The 19,477-nt window shown below is 48.0% G+C and overlaps 4 protein-coding genes across 4 annotated transcripts; 1 reads left to right on the top strand and 3 right to left on the bottom strand.

Annotated features, from left to right (window-relative positions):
• Window positions 1-5,728: 5,728 nt before the first annotated feature.
• On the bottom strand, window positions 5,729-6,952 carry KVR01_000076 (uncharacterized protein; the record flags this gene model as incomplete). Its single annotated transcript, XM_044783364.1, has 8 exons — window positions 5,729-5,809; window positions 5,861-5,959; window positions 6,065-6,097; window positions 6,171-6,201; window positions 6,257-6,279; window positions 6,330-6,428; window positions 6,496-6,530; window positions 6,631-6,952. 8 exons carry the CDS (start codon window positions 6,950-6,952, stop codon window positions 5,729-5,731), a joined length of 723 nt encoding a protein of 240 aa, XP_044650025.1.
• Window positions 6,953-9,583: 2,631 nt separating this feature from the next.
• Window positions 9,584-10,681, bottom strand: KVR01_000448 (uncharacterized protein; the record flags this gene model as incomplete). Its single annotated transcript, XM_044781547.1, has 3 exons — window positions 9,584-9,940; window positions 9,988-10,563; window positions 10,625-10,681. 3 exons carry the CDS (start codon window positions 10,679-10,681, stop codon window positions 9,584-9,586), a joined length of 990 nt encoding a protein of 329 aa, XP_044650397.1.
• A 1,601-nt stretch (window positions 10,682-12,282) lies between these two features.
• KVR01_000501 (uncharacterized protein) lies at window positions 12,283-13,549 on the bottom strand (the record flags this gene model as incomplete). Its single annotated transcript, XM_044791605.1, has 3 exons — window positions 12,283-12,590; window positions 12,651-13,080; window positions 13,151-13,549. The coding sequence occupies 3 exons, from the start codon at window positions 13,547-13,549 to the stop codon at window positions 12,283-12,285; spliced, it is 1,137 nt and encodes a 378-aa protein (XP_044650450.1).
• Window positions 13,550-14,311: 762 nt separating this feature from the next.
• Window positions 14,312-15,376, top strand: KVR01_000060 (uncharacterized protein; the record flags this gene model as incomplete). Its single annotated transcript, XM_044785557.1, has 1 exon — window positions 14,312-15,376. One exon carries the CDS (start codon window positions 14,312-14,314, stop codon window positions 15,374-15,376), a length of 1,065 nt encoding a protein of 354 aa, XP_044650009.1.
• Window positions 15,377-19,477: the final 4,101 nt, after the last annotated feature.

Here is a 19,477-nt window from a genome sequence, read left to right on the forward strand (position 1 = left end):
TGGTGGTCAGTTTTGTGGTCTCTGCGCGGTTGTTGCCTGGACTGCGGAGTTGTACTCACCATGAGGAGTTTGGACAGGTCTTGGAGTGGAACCTCCTGTATATGGCGACCTAGTCCGTGTGGTAATTCTAAGAGTGGTCGGTCAGTCTTAAACTTTCATGTTGGGTTCGAGTTGAGGGGGATTCGGGCTTACGGGCGCAGACGAAAATGTTGTATGCTAGCATTCCCATCTATCACGTATTATCATTATTAGCCCTGAGAAAATAGCAACGACTTGAATATAGGACCCACCAATGCAAGAATAAGCACAGCATCGTCGTGCTTTGCCAGCTTGATTATACGGACTCGGGCGTATAACCTTAAACCCACAGCCGTGCACGCAATCAGCGAGAACGCGACTGACGTCCCCACGACCAAGTTGAAGGTCCACTGAGGCGCCGCCATCACGCCGTCGGAACCGTCGTGGGATTCTGGTAATGTTGTTGGGGCTAGTGAACAAAAAGAACCAGTCGTTCAGGTCAGACAATGCCCTTGTTGTCGAGTACCAAAAAGTCGAGATGCCAGGAGACCGGAACGGCCACGCCAGGCTGGACGAACGACAGGCGGCTTCTTCCTAATAGAAGAACAAGCTGGCCGAATCTTCTTAGCCCCTGCTACGTCCACACACGCAAGTATGTAGGCTGTACGGTCCTGTGTTGCCGCAGGGTAGCAAATACCGCTAAAGCATGCTCGTCCAGCCGGCCAAACCTGATCGATTTGATCGCCCACACTAACGCGTTCATCGTTACTCCTTGCAGGAACTTGAGATGCCGCACGGTCTTGCGCTTGGGGCACCGAAGGCAACAGTGGCACACCAACAGGCGGGCCGAGATGTCCAACGCTTATTTCCTCTCTGGCGAGAGGCTTGTCAGAGGGAGCTGGAGGGAGGGCCTGGAGGGGCCCTCCCTCCGCGGGAGGGCAGACTCGCAGACCAATCCCAGAACCCGGACGGACGCCGGCAGTACGAAAACCTTGTCGGCCTCCACATTGAGATGGCATGGCAGCGGTGGCAGAGTGGCTGGCCGGCTCGTGGTAGCATCAATCCCGTGACGAGTCCCCACTGCGGGAACCATTGGACATTTTAGACCTGGTAGGAAATCCGGGGCACCCATTCCGGCAGCCATCGTACCACTGCTTTAGATGACATTTGCAGCACGCAGGCGGCTCTTTTATGCGATAATGCCCGGCCTAGCGAGGGTCCCTGGACCTGTCCGCCTATCGGGGATCAGTGTTTTACAATCCGGGCCCGTAGGGGGCCAGAGCTTTTTAATCAAAGCGTAATCCCCGTTGCCCAGTTATTCCCCCTTCTGTCCCTCCATCCATACTATGGTGGGAATGCGTATGCGCAACGGTTATGCGCAAGCCGCCGACGGCTCGAGACCCTCTTCCAGTCGGCCAGCCGTGCCACCTTCAAAGCGCACCTACAACAAGGACCCTTCTTGCAATAAAGGGGTCCAGAAGTCGGCAGTGATATTGAACCCCTGCTATCCGGTTCGTCCGATGGACATGGAATCAAGTACCGAGCCAATGAAGGCTGTGAAAGGTGATATGAATTGATTTGTGGTACGAGTTCACTTGCGTCCTCTGCGGTGATGTATTCTTCCAAGACAGTTGAGGTTTTGGACGGATTCCTTCACGTGCGACTTATCACGACTACCCACGGCTTTTTCCGTGAAGGCACGGGTTTTATGCGGAGAAGCTTCGCACCATTTGACGCCACAATCCGCAGGACTTGGCACAAAGTTATCTGATCTCTACATCTCCTCTGCTAGACTCTGCCAGACATCGTCCAATGCTTGCCCCCCTGTCGACCCTCACGTCCCCCTGAACACGGGGCTGGGCTCCCGGCAGCGGAGCACTCTCTAAGCGAGCCTCGCTTAGCGAAGACATGTCCAAGGAAATGGCGATCGTGGCTTGTTGGCAGGTCGGCAAGGTCGGGCAGGACCCTCGGTCCTGAGCGCGGAAAACAACAAATCTGCACAGCAGCCTGAGTGGGAAAATACCACAGCAACCGCAGGAAGAGCGCATCTCGACCGTGGGTCATCCATGTCAAGGTGGCTCTCGGCCGATCTATTTCCGATCCCCGTGTGCAAGTTGTGCAGTATGCCACGCAGCTAGCTGGTTCGTCGGTCGATTATATCAGCAGCTATCCCGGTTATAGTACCTACGGCTGCGAGTCTCGTACGTATATCATCACATCTTATATCTCAACTGTACGGTTCAAAAGGTCCTTGCCCTCCGACCGATGAACCCCTGGGGCTTAGAAGAAAACGCCGGCCCAGTCGGTAAGTGGCATACCAACACACCTGCATCCCCACGCTTGCCTAGGCTCGCAGCGCGCATTAAATTAGCGTGGGACTGACGTCGAGGCATTGGCTTCTCATGAGCTTCGGCCGGGATATTTCACTCAACGGGCCGCGCTACTGCAGTCTCCTCACCCCGTTGAGAACTGACTGTCGGGGCCCTGAAACACCATGGCAGCACGGGCAAGCCGCCGCAACACGCGTGCGCCGTCGCTGTTAGCGGCCAAGGTTCTGTAGCCTGTCTCACAACAGCCGCACCCGCGCGGATAACCTTTAAGCTTGGCCTGGCTGGCCTGGGTCTCCCCGCCGAGCGCTGCAGGACCTCTAACACTCCGAAGCCATGGGAATGATTCGCAGGAGTCAAAGCTTTTTTTCTTGGGGAAGAGAGAGATCGGACGTTTTATCTGTCATGGCTTAGATGGCTGCATCCTTTTGAGCTATTGATGGTGTCAGCAGGCTACGCTGGGTGTGGGTGCAAGTTAGGTTCTGGAACATTTAATACCGAGGGCGTAGAAGATTATCTTGTCGCCTACCTCGCATCAAAGATATGCATCAGAGGTGGAGCTGGCCCAAACAAATCCTGTACGCTGATTACATTAGAGCCTCCCTCTCCACATGATGAGTGTGGGGCCCCGGGATGATCTGCGGCGTCGGTGGGCACTGACACTGGCAGCCGATGACAACAGTGTCGGTCAGCAGGGCATAATTCTGGTCAGGTGACTCCCTTATGGCCTTATGGAGCATAGCCACCAGCGTCTGTTCGAGCACCATCCGAACACGGCTACTGTAAACGTCTCAGAAATGAGGACGAGCGGGGTAGTATACGTGCCTCAAAAGTGGGCAGATACTATGTCCAGGCGTAATCTGGGCGCTTTTCTTCAGACGAGATCCGCTGGTGATACGTTAAACAGTCTACTCGTCGCATTGCGGATCGCCATGGACGTTTTGAAATGCCGATGCCCGGCTCCAGAACTTGAAGTGGTTGAAGTAGAGGCCTCGGCCCGGGGGAGACGCAGCGTGACGATGCAGGTGACGATGGCGATGCTGCAGCTTTTGCAGCATCTCATGCACTTGCTCATGAGAGGCTATTATTGTACGTGCTCGTTCAATGTTGCCACGAGCATAATTTAAGCCTCGTTTCTCGCGGAGACCTTGCCGAACCCTTATGAACGATACTTCCCGCTGCAGCACGTCTTCTTCAGGCACAATATGCATACAAATCCAACAGCAACTATGCAGCACTTGAGATCGTGTTTGAAGTTCCTCACGTTCAGACCGCTGAACCTTATCTCTGCCACAGGATCGTCCAGACTTGCCGTACGCGCCTCCAAGGTTACGGAGTCGCCGCAGACCCGGGCCAAAGAAACACACACGGTGTCCAGTCAATAGGGGCGAACCCCAAACTAGATTATCGGCTGAGTTCCGAAAAATCTTGAACTCTGCCCTACTTGGTGAGGCTAGAATTGCATGGGAGGGTTGAAACAGAAGGCGTCACCCGTCCATCTGGCTGACCGGCTCGGGTGTCTGAAGTCCCAGAGACTTTGAGCACAGAAGGATCATTGGGAAAACGCTATCTGCGATCAAGGCCCGGCATCCAGGGGCATGGTACCGGAATGCTGCTCAGTATCTACCGGTCCATCGCCCTGTGCCCCTGATCTGATCTTGCCTGGACACGCTCACAGGTAACTGTAGCCGGGCTCTTAGCATTGAAATCTGCAGCGTCCTACCAGACTGTGATGGCACAGGTGCGTGTGCATTACTTTGGTCAAGTACCTGGGTGATGGCTTCATATTGAGAAAGCCGGACATAAAACAGGTAGAATCGGGTTTGGCGCTTGTAAGTATATTCTGCACGACTTAATGCAAGCGGTGAGTGACGTCCATATGCAAAGTAGTATACCGCTTCACTTCTGAACGCCATGATGATGCTTCGGGTTAGAATTACTTCGATAACTACGCATGATGAGACAGACCAGCATTGATGACTTTCTGATGTCTATAAAGCGAAGATGAAGAAAAATTCCCGATCGTGACACAACTATTCCGGAGTCTTGATCGGCTTGCCTCCAATAGGTCTCATACTTGTGACTTGTCGCGCTTTCCGACTCGTCAACAACTGACAGAGCCCGCAATCCCTGGAGAACCAATAGCTTACAAGCCTTGGATGTGATGGTTTGAGAAAGATATTGCAGGAATTGTGTATGCCAGTTAAAATCCAAGCTGCTCTCATGCCGCGGGGGCGGATCAATATGGTAATGTGAACGATGTGTGATGTCAAGCCCCCCCGGGCGGTCTTTCGCCATTTCTTCATTGTCGAATGCTAAAATGAACGAGGAGATTTACGCAGGATAACAAAGGCAACTCGCTCTACCATAGCATGAAGCAACTCTTTGACCCGCAGAGAGTAGCAACTCAAGGTCGCGATGCGATATGCAGAAGGCGATACATTGACCCGCAAGACGAGAAATGGTGGTAAAACACCGGGTGTCTCGGTGGAGCACAGATTCTCGAAAATCTGTTTGTGGCCGAGCCTATAGGATACAAATACAACTAAACACAGAACTTTAAAGCATTGCATGGTGAAACATACTGTGTTCGTCTAGAAAGATGTACCAGTAGTACTATCTTGTTGTACTGATGGCTCGGGTACAGTCATTATGGCTCCAGCTAAGTAGAGGAACTCAACCAATACACACAGTCCATACGAAGAGCATTATCTGTGTTTCCGCTTAGAATAATCGGGTCCTACGATTTTGGGCCAGCCTTATGGGGAGATAATTATTGAAGGGCGAGTTTGTAACATTGTGTGTTCAAACTTGGTATTCGGCAGTGTCCCGATTTGTGCTGGCAAGTTCTGATCTACGTCGCATGTTCCCTTGTCGCACCGGTTTTCAGGTGACTGCAGCTTGCTGCAGGATGCATAGTTCATGCATTGCACATTATTAGTGAGCTAAAATAATACGATGAAATGTAGTAATACGCATAACCATAGGGGGGGGGGTATTGCCAGGACGAGACAGGACAGCAATTGGAGAAAGCCGACACGCCAGAACTCCAAGGCTTCAGCAACGCATCTCAAACTAAGCGTTCGAAAGTCGACTCCAAGACACCCACGCGAGCATTCAGCTCAGTGGAATATCCCGAGCCGCCTTATTGGTACGGCCACAGGCTTCTACCATGTGATACTCATTAATGGCACAGCACGGCACAAAGTCAAATGGTGCAAGCGAAATCATATTCAGACAGCCGCTCTACCAAAGCAGTTCACAATTCTCCAAGTCTCCAGTATGGTTGCGGCTGTTACTCAAAACATCTTGCCGTCGGGAAAAGAATACCCCGTGCCATCCCCGCCACCACGATGACAACCGTGCCGGCGAATCTATAAAGCTCAGCCCGAGCAAGTTCCAACCTTTGCCGGCTCGCAGCTGTTGTTGCAGCCATTGTATAGCACACAAGGGCTGGAGGCGTCCTGGAGGCGTGTGAGTCACTGAGGGCGTGGGAGAGACAAGATCTTGCTTACAGTGCAGACGTTCTTGAGCGTGCAGGTGTCGCCGTAGTTGGCGTTGATTCCGCAGACGTCGCCGGCCTTGCCGCCGCCCTTCCTGGCAGTAACGCCCTCCTGCTTCCTGTTAGTCATCCGCCATGGAGTCTGATCTGCCTTTTCCTCTGGGACATCCCAGAACACAAGGAGTAGGGAGTATTAAGGAATAGTGATGGTCCTTACGATGTAGACGTTGCGCTTGCATTGGCTAGAGCACTATTTGCATAAGGTTAGTGAATGTAAAGGGACGCCGCTATAGTTGCGGTTGGGGTCACGATGGGCTTCTTACGTTTCCACACGACCGGTAGACCTTGCCGTAGCTGCTTTAGGTTAGTCGCCTGCAAGAGGACCTGAAATGGCTCTTTGTGGACCTACTCTGAAGCATAGAAGTTGATGATCTATTTGAATGTTAGAATCAAGCCACGCCGAGGGCATATTTTGCACTTACGTTCACGGTACCGCAGCCGTTGTGTTGAACCACCTTGTCCGAAGCGTGGTATGCGCCACCCCCCACGATCCATGACTCTTGGCCAGCTTTGTCTCCTTTCTGTATAGTTGGTCAGGGACCCAATTTGTCACGGTGTCGTGGAAGGGATGAATTGAGGGAATCTTACGATTGTGATGGCATCCTCACAGACATCCTCAAACCCTACAGAGAGTTAGTACTCCGGTTGAATCTGCCACCCAACAGCTACCCAGTGTCCGGCGGCACAAAGGAATGTTGACGATGAATTGGAGAATGAGCTTACAGATGAATTCGAGGTTGCAAGCCCCCAGGCAGTGAACTCCTTCTTGTTGGTTCTTGCCAATGATGCAGTTTCGGAGCGTTCCACCAGCCTCAACCAGGAAGACGGCGTCGGCATCACCGCCTTCACCCTCACCACAGGCGCCGGAGCCTCGATCATACCTGGCCCAACCGCAGTCGTAGACCGTTCCAGCCTTCACCCTGATGGGAGCCGAGTTCGAGTGCGTAGTGGTAGCCGCTGGGACGCCGCCCTCGTAGCCCAGGCATGCCAGGGCAACGGGCAAGGCTGACGCCAGGGCTAGGAGTTGAGTTGGGAAGAAAAGCATGCTGAAGCTGTTTGTGGCGAGGCTGCTGGTAGAGCTTGGGTCACGCAGTCACCAATGGAACACTGGGAGCACTGAGTTCGCAAACCATTCTGCTTTTGTTTGAGCAAATACAGCTGCTATTTATTATGTGAAAATCGGACCGAGTTCTTCTCTGACTCCACCGTCAACATTGGACATCGCCGGCGTGCAAGGTCTGTTCGTATTGCTCCCTCGAGATTTTATTGGCGGATATTTAGTTTCTTCTCGACTTCCACCACTGCGGACTGTGTACGCAGACACAATCCACTTATTCCCTGGACTCAACTGCAAGAGACGTTCGCGAGGGCGTCTGCGCCATTGTGGAGCAGCCCCGGCACTTCTGAAATATGCTTAATCGTACTAAGCTCATCAGGGACTTCGGAAGTCGGACAGGGGACAGACTTTCCAATTGTCGACCTTGCCCCGTGCTTGGCTTTTGTTCGCCGGGACCAGATGGCGTGGGCTAGGGCCTTATCGCGCTCACCTGCTCACCCGCCAAGACGGCGGATGGCACTTGCTCTGCAGGCCAAGCCTTTGCGAATGTCGGGACTGGATTTTGCGTAAATCACCGCGAAGCACTGGGCGGAGGCCTTGCGGGCGCTCATCAAAAGCCTCGAGTCAGGTCGGTCTTCCAAGGCGGATGGAGATGACATGGCGAATGGTTTACCAGCGAACGTTGCCTCGATCACTCTTGTTTACTTACTGCCAAGGTGGGATAGCTTCGCTCGCGAACGCCTCAACGACTCCTGAAGTCCCTTCAGTTGGCTGCTGATTGTGTTCATAGAGCTGCTCGTGCGTGGCTCGTGTTCGAATTCGAATAACACCGATGGGAGAGCGGGGGGAATCGTGGAAGAAGTTCTTCACAGAGTGGATATCATTTCGTTGGGGGCGGAAATGTGATCCTATTGGGGCGGGTAGTATCTCGCAATTGGGTCCTTGGAGTGTGGTTCTGCCAACCCGGTTCCGGGCCGAGGGGACTTAAGCAGTCAGCAGCAAGGCTGCCATATATCCTCCTCAATGATCGGATAAGGGGTGCAGCGGCTCTGCTGAAACCAAGGCAGTACTGTGCGACGGATATTAATCTATATCGGAGCAGACACTCCAACGGCTCAGCACTCCCTGAATTTTCCCGCATCCAGGGCCAAGCAGGCTCTCCGCAAGCGCTGTGCAAGTTCACGCACTCTCGCGGACTCGATGAAGGACCCGCACGAGCAGCGAATCAAGATCAGTCGGTGGGAGCCCACCGAGCCAAGCCTTGAGAGCATGACACCGGGGCGGGATGCCAAGAAACACCGATAGTTGAATATACTGACGATTTTTGAAGATACTGCGGCAGGTAGAGATGGAAGTATGGGCCACTTCTCCGGGAAATGTTTGAAGGATGGTTTTTACTGTTCACGAGGGGTTGAAAGGCTCATCTCTCTACAATGATCACGATGAGAACAAAACAATTAGGCGGCATCCATACTGCATCTGCAGCAATGTTGGTGAATCACAACTAAAAGTGATAGCCACCGTATCAAGGCGCCATGTATCTAGTTTCGCTTCTATTCTATATACACCAGGTATATCCTCAGGCATATACACAGGGTAGCTATATACTATACTCACTATACTATATTATATATTATATATATAAATATTTTTTTATATATATTATATTAAAGTTACTTTAAATTCTATTATATTATACTATAAAGCTTAATAGGTATAATATAGTAGGTTTAAGTGTAAAAATAAGGGTTATCTCCCCTGCTCCCTCCCTCTCCTCTCTCCTCTCTCCTCCTCGCTCCTCCTCCCCCCTCCCTCCTCCTCCTCCCTCCTCCTCCCTCCTCCCTCCTCCTCCTCCCTCCTCCACCCTCCTCCACCCTCCTCCACCCTCCTCCACCCTCCTTCTATCTTATAAAAAAAAGAAAAAAAATTAAAATAATTTATAAATTTATAAATTTATTATAATATAATTATATTTATATATTTATATATTTATTTAATTATTTAATTATTTAATTATTTAATTATTTAATTATTTAATTATTTAATTATTTAATTATTTAATTATTTATTTTTTTATCTCTTTTTTAATTATATTATATTTATTATATTATATATATTTATATTAAAGCTTTTTATACTATACTATACTTATATTAAAGTTATTCTTAAGCCTACTACCTACTATATTATATTAGAGAGCCTAGTATATATAGTGTAGTGTACGGCCACCCTATGTATGCGGAATAGAAGCGAAACTAGTGGACATGTTGTTTCTATCACTTTGGTTAGTTCTAATTTGGGCGGGACAGTAACGAGCATCCCACCAATACAAACTATCTTCCCCCATCATGGATGAACAGTGACTGACATACACGTCGACATTCGATGTATGCGAGCGAGTATAAACGCTGACAGGCTGCATCGAGGACGTTGCTGCTATCCGCTCGTAGCCCATCTATCTATAGATAGCACCTAGAGCAGTAATCTGGAAGGTGGTAGTCACATTGCAGCCATGATCAGGACCGGCTGACAACTTCTTTATCTACCAATTTTATCCTGCCGCATCTGCCGGACTGCATCTTGCCTGTGCCGTGCCATATCCAGGCCAAGAATGAACGACTACTTGAACGCCAAAGCTTCCTTAATCTTATCTTTATTTAATCCCACGTCGATGTTCTGGCCGCACATGATCTGTCCAGTCTCGCGACTTGAATCTATGATTCGCTCAGCTCTAGGTCTCCTGACTGCGTCTAAAGCTCTGAAGGCAGCGCTGATCTCGGCACTGGAAGAGATCTCACTCAAGAGACTGCCAAGGATCATGGCGTCCTCGATAGCTTGCCCGCCGCCGGCCCCCTGCCAGGGCGACATTGCATGTGCTGCATCGCTAGTGATGCAGATGCGTCCTTTGGCATACGTGGATGTTCTCTTGTGCTCGTAGGAAGAGTATGCCTCGGTACGTGGTTGGTCGAGCAGAATCTGCTATAGGGTAAGCGAGGTCTAGACGAAGGGCTGGCCAGATTTACATTTATTATCTTCTTCGTCATTGGGCTGTCCAAGGAGCCTTGGACTTTCTCTTCCAAGATTTCCCGTGTCAACACTTGGACGCGACTTGAAGGTGGCTCCTTTTCGACACCGGACATGAGGCATTGTACCATGGTCTTGTTCTCGATCACATTGTGCAAGAAGAAGGTACCATCGCCCACCCAGCCGTACTCCCTGTCGACTTTGAAGTACTCATCGCCGAAGGCGGTGACCGCCTGGTCGAATGGAATCACGTTCCTGCAGTCCCAGAACCCGGTCGACGCCGCAGTGCATTCGTCTTTTCCCACAACATATTGGCGGACAGTACTGAATATGCCGTCTGCCCCTATCAGACTGTCGAAGCTGACTGTTTGGCCGTCACGGAAGGTGACCTCGACACCATCAGACGTTTCCTGGATAGACTCAACTTGTCTATCCGCATGCAGCGCCTCCCGAGGTAGCGGTCTCAAGAGCTCTCTAAGAAGAGAGGCACGGCTGACGATGAGCGGGGGGTTCGGGTCTGGCTCATCTCCCTCCCCAAGGTCGCAAACGAATGCACCGGTATCCCCTCCGGCGCCCTATTGTAGTGCTGAGCACGAGCATACCTCTCGCACCACAGAGTGTTCAGCTCTTGCTTACCATCATGACCCGCGCTGATTGTATCGGCACGGCACCAGCCCTATTCAACAGGTCCATTGCCGATGGAATAAATTGTTGAAGAGCGCGCTATACATTTCCTGCGAGGCCAATGGCAGCTCCGCGCTCGAACAAGTCCGGGGAACTCTCGAATACTTGAATCTCAAGGTGTGGAAGGTGGACCAGCGCGTTTGCCAGAGCTGCCCCTGCGAGCCCGCCGCCCAATGGCCATGCGAATAGGTTCTTGTGACATTTCTGGAAGGGCTCTAGGGACTCCAGTGGTGATGAGCTCTTACGCCCTCGTCTCGAAGTTCCCGGAGCAGCGCAAACCGAATCCAACGCAATTCCCCGCTGCCCGACGTTAAGGCTGAATCAATAAGTGTGCACCTCGGTCAGCAAGCTATCTGTGCCATGAGGTCATTCTGCACCCTTGCTTCTGCCTAGGCTCAAGAGAGAACAAGGCATATGACACCTCCCGAACATGGCTGCAGTTGCAATTCTGTTTGTGATGCAAGTCTCATGGAGTTCCCCTGCTCATTGGATAGCCTTGTCAGCCAAGTAAATCCCACATGCACGACAGGCATAATTCGACTCTTGCATTTACATTATGCGATCTGTGAGTCGGCTCAGCGTTGGAATTGACAAGACTGCGGTAGTGATCTGCTGTGAACTGTGTATATTATTTGGGAGAGGTCAGATACTTATATTGTGTTTGGAAAGTTAGATGCTCAGGTGCCGATCGAGCTGACATGGCCACATTCTGCCTCTATCCGCACCGCAGATGTCACTGTCCTAGTCACATTGCATATAGTAAAATACAAGACAAGTCAATTAGGCTTAAAGCGTTTCGAACCCGCCACACGGTTGCTGGAAAAGGAAGAATACCTCTTTCAAGTAGTGATGGTACCTAGGTACCTATTCAAACACATGTTAGTATGTGCTCTACGATACAGAGCGCGAACTCCACAATAGTTGCATAAAAATAGAATGCGAGCTCCATCAGTCCTGAAGGGGTACTAAAAGATCTAGAAGGGGCTTATACTTTAATTATCTAAAATTTAAAGAATCCTAGTTAAGTAGTTATATAGTTTTACATAGGTTCTATACCTAGGTCTATACTTAAAACCTTGTATTAGGTAAGTATCCTTTTTCTTTTTCTTTTTTTTAAAAAAAGAAATAGGTGAGTACCCTGATTTAAAGGCTTGGAAAGTGGACGTTAGGTCCTGTAGAAGTCCCTGGGCCACTTCACGGGGTCATGTGACTGTTGCCACCTAGGTCTCACAACAGAAATCTCACGGAGGGCAATATGCTGTCTGGTCCCCTGTATATTGTGACACGATTCAAATTATAGAAAACTTTAGAATACCACTCGAACAGAAACAGCACTTGACAACTTCAAAGTCATCATGGGCTAATTCCCAGTGTGTAACTCATAGCACGCATGCTAGTTATGAGATCGGATCTTCGCACTCACCAAAACGGAGGGTATACCCAAGCCTAACCTTCATAGAGCAACCTCCTATAGGAAAACATCCTATGGGATAAAACTATGAGATAATTACTCGTGTTATGGTGCTAAACTACCTAGGTAAGTAGTTCAATCTTCGAGTTCCCTGGCATGGGTGTACCCTCCGTTTTGGCGGGCGTGAATATCCGATCTCCTAGTTATAATGGTTTTGAACCTTCAATCCCTTGAACTCAAACGATGTCCCATCTCGCTTCTCGACTACGGTCTTGTAATGCACGTCTTTTACCCTTGCGCGCACGTAATCAGTACCCGTGGGCACTGGCTTGTTGTCCTCGAGGTCTGCTTCTTCGAAGAGGCCTAGTCTCTTGAGCAGAGGAGAAGGCACCGTTCTCATACTAGTCTTGTCTCCGGGTCGGCTGAAATAGAGCAGTCCCAGTCGAGCAATATCAATCTGATCGCGTGGCGGTTTCACGACCCGGTGAACAGTGGACTTGATATAGCCTTGTTTCGGTACATATTAGACAGTCTCCCTTTTCATTGAAGAATAAATGTAATTCTTACCGTTGGTGAGGAATGTCAGCGTGTCTGCTGTGTTGCAGGTGATCCCACCCTCGACCGGGCGCACATATTTCCACTCGCCCTCCGGAGTCCGAATCTGGAGACCTGCAACATGTTGAGACCACAGGAGCGTGAGGCTTCCAAAGTCCGTGTGACCACCTTTGGAATATGCCTGTGCTTTGTCCCACTCATCGTTGGTCCGAACGTTGTAAATCATGTATCGGAGGTGGTCGTCGGACCGATCATTGTAATCGTGTGCGTCTGCGAGATAGTTCTCCGGCAGTTCCAAGATGATGGATATCAACACGAAGAGCTTGCGGACGACCTTGTCCCACACATCTTTGTGGAACTGCGCGATCTCCTCCCAGTTCTCCTGCACAATCTTGTGCCGACCGATGTGGTCCCAGGCTGGGATGGCCTTGGGAATGTTTAGCTCGCGGGGTGTTAGCAAATAACAGAATTACAAGAACATGGTTGGGGGGAAATTAGTCTGGGACAGCTACCATTTCGATGTTCTCCTTGACCCCGGTGTCGCCAACCCAACGGGAATTCTCACGATAGCCAAAGTATTCGCCCTCGGCAAAGTTGCATGGGTGTGTCCGCTTCTCCTCGATCGGCTCCTTGAAGAATGTGTTACCGATGCTGAACTGACGCAAGACTCGTTCATCGTCGAGGCCGGTGTTGACGACAGACCAGAATCCAAGCCTTGTGATGGCATCGTGAAGCTGGTGTGCCAGCTCTTGCTTCCCTCCCGGCTCGTCGAAGCGCGATAGGTCAAGCTTTGGTAACTCTGCCCAGTCGAGATGCTCGCTCGTCTGCTTCGGGCGGCTCCATGGTTTGATAAGCGTTATCTTGTCGTTGGAATCATGAGAAGAAGGGACGTCGAGTGCAATTGGAGCCATGTTTATAGGTAGATGGGGGTGAACCTGCACGAAACGTACTTGCTCTGACTTTCGTAGGACACAGAAGAGGTTACTCAAATAGGGGTAGAACAGGAGCTCCAAGCACTCTATCTGTATTATCTTGTGCTTGATAACTTTCCCGGCTAACCGGCATGACACATATCTCGCGCGGTATGTTGGTGCCCCGATGTTGCAGCTTGATGTTGATCATATTCTTCTCCTGTGAAACTTGAGTGTCCAATCTTCTCATCCACGCTATGAAACGCGGGCTGGCTATACACTGATGTGATTGGGATGGTGGTTTTGACTATCATCATGTTGCAGGAATGTACCCCCACATCCCCGGCTGTCGCCATTCTCTCCCCTCCTCCTCTTACAGAGAGAACCCCAAAGTCCCCAAATCAAGACGGTAGGTCGCAGGCAGCCGCCACGTAACAGGCCATCGCCATTTCTTCTATCATGTCGTGATGATGCTGAGGGGACGTCGCTTCTCCACGAATATTCTTGGCACCGACCTATCTGGCTGGTTTCGCTTCTATTCCGTATGCGTCCGACCCATGCTGCAATTCTCATGGCAGTATTTCCGGCAAAAAGTGACCTGGGTGACGGCGACCATGAAACCTATAAAGAGAAAGGGGGCATAGTTGTTCATGTAGCACGAATGATGTAAGCGAAACTGTTCTGAATCCAACCAGTCCTGCGACAGTTCACGAAATATAGTCAGCCTATTGTCTTTGAAAAGTTTTCACTTGATAGCTCAACATGGGCGTTCCGATGGCACACACCGGAGCCGCCCTGACAAAACGTTCTCATGAAAGCGAAGCGGGCACGCCAACCGACCATGACGACCCAGAGGGCCAAGTCGACACTGCGCTAGAGAAACCATACCTGCGAAAGGTTGACGCCTGGCTCGTAGGTTTCTACTCACTGGTTTATATCTTTCGCGTGATAGACTCTGCCAACTACTCCAACGCGGCAATAATAAACCTGGAAAATGGCACCGGCATCAAGAAGCAGCTCGGGCTTACACCCTCCCAGTGGAGCTGGACGCTGTCAATTTTCTCATACAGCTACATGATCTTCGAGCCGAGTAACACTATCCTGCTCAAGACATTCAAGCCTTCGGTCTGGATGTTCGTCCTGATCCTGCTATGGGGCATCTCGGCGTGCTCGTCGGCGGCCGCACAGGACTTTGCTGGGATGATGTGCGTGCGCTTCGCCATCGGCGCCGCTGAAGCTGGCTTCTTTCCAGCTGTGTTATATCATATGGCGTTCTGGTACAAGCCGAGCGAACTACCTCAAAGGATTGCCATCTTCTATTCTGTCGGCCAGCTATCTAGCGCGCTAAGCGGCTTGCTGGCCTATGCCATCAGCTTCATGGACGGTCTTGGTGGTCTTCCGGGCTGGCGATGGCTCTTTATCATTGAGGGTTTACCTGCCATCATCTTGGCTTTCGTGGCATTGTTCGGACTACCTGACTACCCCGAGACTTCCAAGTTGCTGACCGAGGCGGAGAGAGAATATGCAAGAACAAGATTGGACAGGACAGCACCGACTGGGAAGAAAGGAAACTGGGATTGGAGTTCACTGAAACGTTTGGTTCGAGATCCGACTCTCTACACGTTCAGCCTATTCTGGATTTGTCACGGTATTGGCGGGTTCGGTATAGGGTATGCTCTAGCCACTGTGGTCTATGAGCTCGGATTCACCACTACAGCCAAGTCGCAGCTGATGAATATTGTGAATCTCCTGGAATCGGACACATTACCTTTTGTAAATGCTGACATATTCACAAGCCCCTTTACGTCTCGGCTTTCTTCTATTTAAACACGGTCGGCTATTTTCTCCACAAACGAAAGATACGTCCTTGGACTACAGCTGTCGCCAGTAAGCTAGCTTCATGAGGGACTCGCATCGCGGCCTCCATTTTGCTGACCAAATTTCACTCCAGCCGAGGGTGCCATCGTGGTCTCTTACATTGTCCTTTTCACGGTTGCAAACCCTGTGGTCAAATACATCTTCCTGATAGTGGCAGTGGCTTGTGCAGGTTCCGCGTATCCTATCATTTGGCCGGAGAGGATCAGGGCGCTGGAGGGCACCGTGGCATCAGGCGTCGGCATCGGGTTCACAAACGCAATGGCACAGTGTAGTGGTATTGTAGGGCCACATGTGTATAATACCGTTTTTGGCCCCACTTATCATGTCTCGTATGGGGTTTGTCTCGCATTTCTCGTGGGATCTATATCGGCAATACTGACCTCTTGGCTGCTGGTTTCGAGGTCGGACCATGGGCGGGGTACACAATCCGGAGATAGCACCGAGAATAATCTGTAGAAATGCACACTACAAGGACAGAAGACACATCTTGGTTTTAACAATGCCCCGACTTGATTCGCGTCGTCTAGCGCAATCCAATCAGCCGCCATGAAGCCTTGTAAAAGCGCTCTAGGCCTTTATTACTCTGGGGGTTTCCACATGTCCTCAGGCACAGTCCGATTCTACAATTGCCCGCAAAATGGGGCATCTGAAAGGCTAAGCTTCTACAATGGCCTAGTACTATAAGAGTTGCTCCTACACTGCTTCGCGGATTCGTATTTCATTAGTGAGCTCAGTATCTTACCTGACGCGTGCAATGTAAAACCCATCACTGGCCCCGAACTGCGACAGCTCCATGATAAGTCGAAGCTACTGTGTCGAGGTCTTGGGTGAATCAGCTCCCCTCGCCGACCGTATTGATGACAACGTCCCCTGCGCATTCAACTGCCACAGCTGCTGGCAATGACATCTAGACTCCAGGGCTCCTAAGTCTGCAGTACACCACCCGGGATGGTCAAAAACCGTGACGCCTTCTACTTTGTCCCCAAAAACGCTGACTGTCGCGCCATTGGCGACGCAAACAGCATCACCTTCCCCCAACTTTGGCGTGGAATCCGTAAGACCGGAAGCATCTGCAACAGTCTCTGCGCAGACCCAGATGGCTGCGTTTCTATCATCGGTCACAGTCACTCACAGCCCAGGGCTGCACCTCCAAACTCAATGCAGACCCCAGCGCCAATCTAAAACGGGATGGTAACCAGTTTGTGCAGAATAACCATACTTAAGTACCTATGCCACCATTGCCGGGCTATACAAGATCAGTGTCAGCGATTTCATCAAGTGGAACCCTGTGGCAGGGGGACTTTGGTCACACACATGTATGTCCTCGGACGCATACGGAATAGAAGCGAAGCCAGATAAGTCATGGGTTGGGGAAGAAATAAGTCATTAAATAGAAAGATAGTTATATAGTGTAGAGGAAAAATCTGCTTCCTCGAAAGCCCTGAGATATTGGACCGAATTGGGCTTAAACACGAAGGAAGAGGCGGGGCCAATGACCCCACAGCAAGGCAACGACCTTGGCGACCAGGCGGCTGGTGGAAAAATGACTACATAATGCATGGGCCACATATATGGTCTGTGGTGATGCTCCTGTGCACACAATCAATCCTTCTCTGTTCTCTCTTCTATTCAGTGCTAGGTTCACAGTAATTCTTGCACAACCTCAAAACAAACAGCAGTCATTCAATTTCTTCTCCTTCCTTGAACAATATTTGAGCGTGCGCCTCATCCCAAGTGCCGCGCCTCGTTCATCACGCTTCCCTTCGAATTCAGATCCAGATGTCATCAGCAACTTGAACGCATCAAGTGACAGTCGACTTGAACCTTGGAAATCAAGTCTCACATCAGTGCCAGTTCTTTTCCGGCTATCCTTTTCTCTCAGCGAGAACTAGTCATGTCCGCTGAATCATCGAGCAGGCTTGAGAATGTCAACCAGAGGGGTGAAGGAGCAAACGACCGTCCCGGCGACGCGTGGGTTTTGACTGTCCCACCTCCGTTCAAGTTCTGGTATCCCCCAGAGGATCCAGACAAACCAAGACTCCCATATAGTATACCTGGTCTCGTCCTCGAAATCGACCGTCATGTACCACCGTCACCGAATTTTACGCAACACTTCATGGACAAGAACCATGCAGAGCCATGGCTTCCCGTGGACTACCTTCGCAGCGTTCCTCAGAGCAAAGTGGTTGTGGACAAGCCCCCGCTTGAGACCGAGCCACCGGGTAGTCCAGAGACGGCACGCTTGGAAATCACTGCTCCCATTGCTGTTGGGGCTGCCCGTGGATCCCAAATCGTCAGTTGCATCGTCCACCCATCAGTGCCCAGGATGGGCAACGGAGATGCACAGCCATTCCAAGCCGTTGCCAAGATCTATGATCCTCTTTACTATAGTTTCGAGTCCAAACTCGGCGGCGGACCGCGAGATATCGTGCATTTGGCGGACGAGGACTACAGCATTGAAGCTGCAGCCTATGAGCGGCTCCTTCAAGCCGGGGAGACGGGCTTATCTGCACCATCATACTATGGGTCTTGGACATTTCGTCTTCCAATCAAGAGCGACGGTAAACCTTATAATAGGTCAGTCCGAATGATACTCATAGAACAGCTCGATGGCAAGACTATCCGAGATACTCGCGTTCAAAATCATTCCGACATCCAAATAAGGCCGGACTCGTTCTATTACCCTAAAGAATATAGTATCTTCTAAATCCCTAAGGTATAGTTTTAAGTATATATCTTCTTAACGTCTATATAGCTAAAGCCTATTTAATTAAATTAGAGTAAATAACTTTAACTTAATAAATAATAATAATTTCCTTAATTATTTATCGTTTAGTAAGAGGATTTTATTTAATTAAAGGTTTTATATAAGTATAATTTATATTATAATAGAGTAATTATATAATAGTTATATATTTATATATTTATATATTTATTAAATGTATTAGGTGTTAGATTATATATAGTTTTAATAATTTAAAATATTATTTTAATTTAAAGATTAATTTTAATCTTTTTAACTCTCTTTTTTATTAGTTATACCTATTTATTTAATATTTTCCTTATTAGAATATCCTTCTTATTAGAAAATATATATATAATATATATTATTATATTAAAATAAGCCCTTAAGGTTAATTAATATTTTATAACTTTAAATATTAGCTTCTTTTATAAATTAATATTTATAAGAGTTTATTAAAGATTTTATAATTAGTTATATTATTATTTTAATTAGTAAGTAAGAGTTTATTAAACCTTTTTATTAAATATATAAATATATAACTTAATATATAAATAAGTAATAATAAAAAGTCCTTTTATAGTTAATTAGTTTTAATATAAATATTTTTATTAGTAGGTTTTTTAAAAGGTATAATAAGTATATTAAAATAGTCTATTTAATTAATAGGTATTTAATTTAAGGAAAGTTAAATAAAGGTTTTATATAATTAATAATATTTTTTATTAAATTAAATAAAATTAATTTTATTATTTATAAGTTTTAAATTAAGTATTTATTATAATATTATAATAAATTATATTCTTTTAAAATAATAAGTATATTTATATTATTTAAGAGTATAATATTATTAAATACTCTCTTAACTTTAAGTTTATAATAAAAGTATTTTAAAAAAGTTAAAATTTAAATAAAATAGATTATTAAAAGTATTAATAAGGTAATTATTAGTTTATAAAGTTTATAATTATATATAAAATATATAAAGATAAAAGATTAATATATAAATATAAATAAATTAAATAAAAAAATTATTAAATTTTATATTAATATAATTATTATAAAGTAATAAGTAATTAAAAGATTATTATATAAAGTATTAAATAGAAAGATTAGTTTATTAATATAAAAATATTTTTATAAAGTAAGGATTAATTTATATATTATATACTTATAAAAAAAAGAGTACCTTTTATATATTAATCTTTCTTTTAAGAAAAATAAAGAGTTATAAGTAGGGCTATATATTAATAAATTATAAAATAATATTTTTAATATAATATATTATATTAATTAAAAGGGATAGT

The sequence above is a fragment of the Diaporthe batatas genome, assembly GCF_019321695.1.
Source record: "Diaporthe batatas strain CRI 302-4 chromosome Unknown Contig00001, whole genome shotgun sequence".
Lineage (NCBI taxonomy): Eukaryota > Fungi > Ascomycota > Sordariomycetes > Diaporthales > Diaporthaceae > Diaporthe > Diaporthe batatas.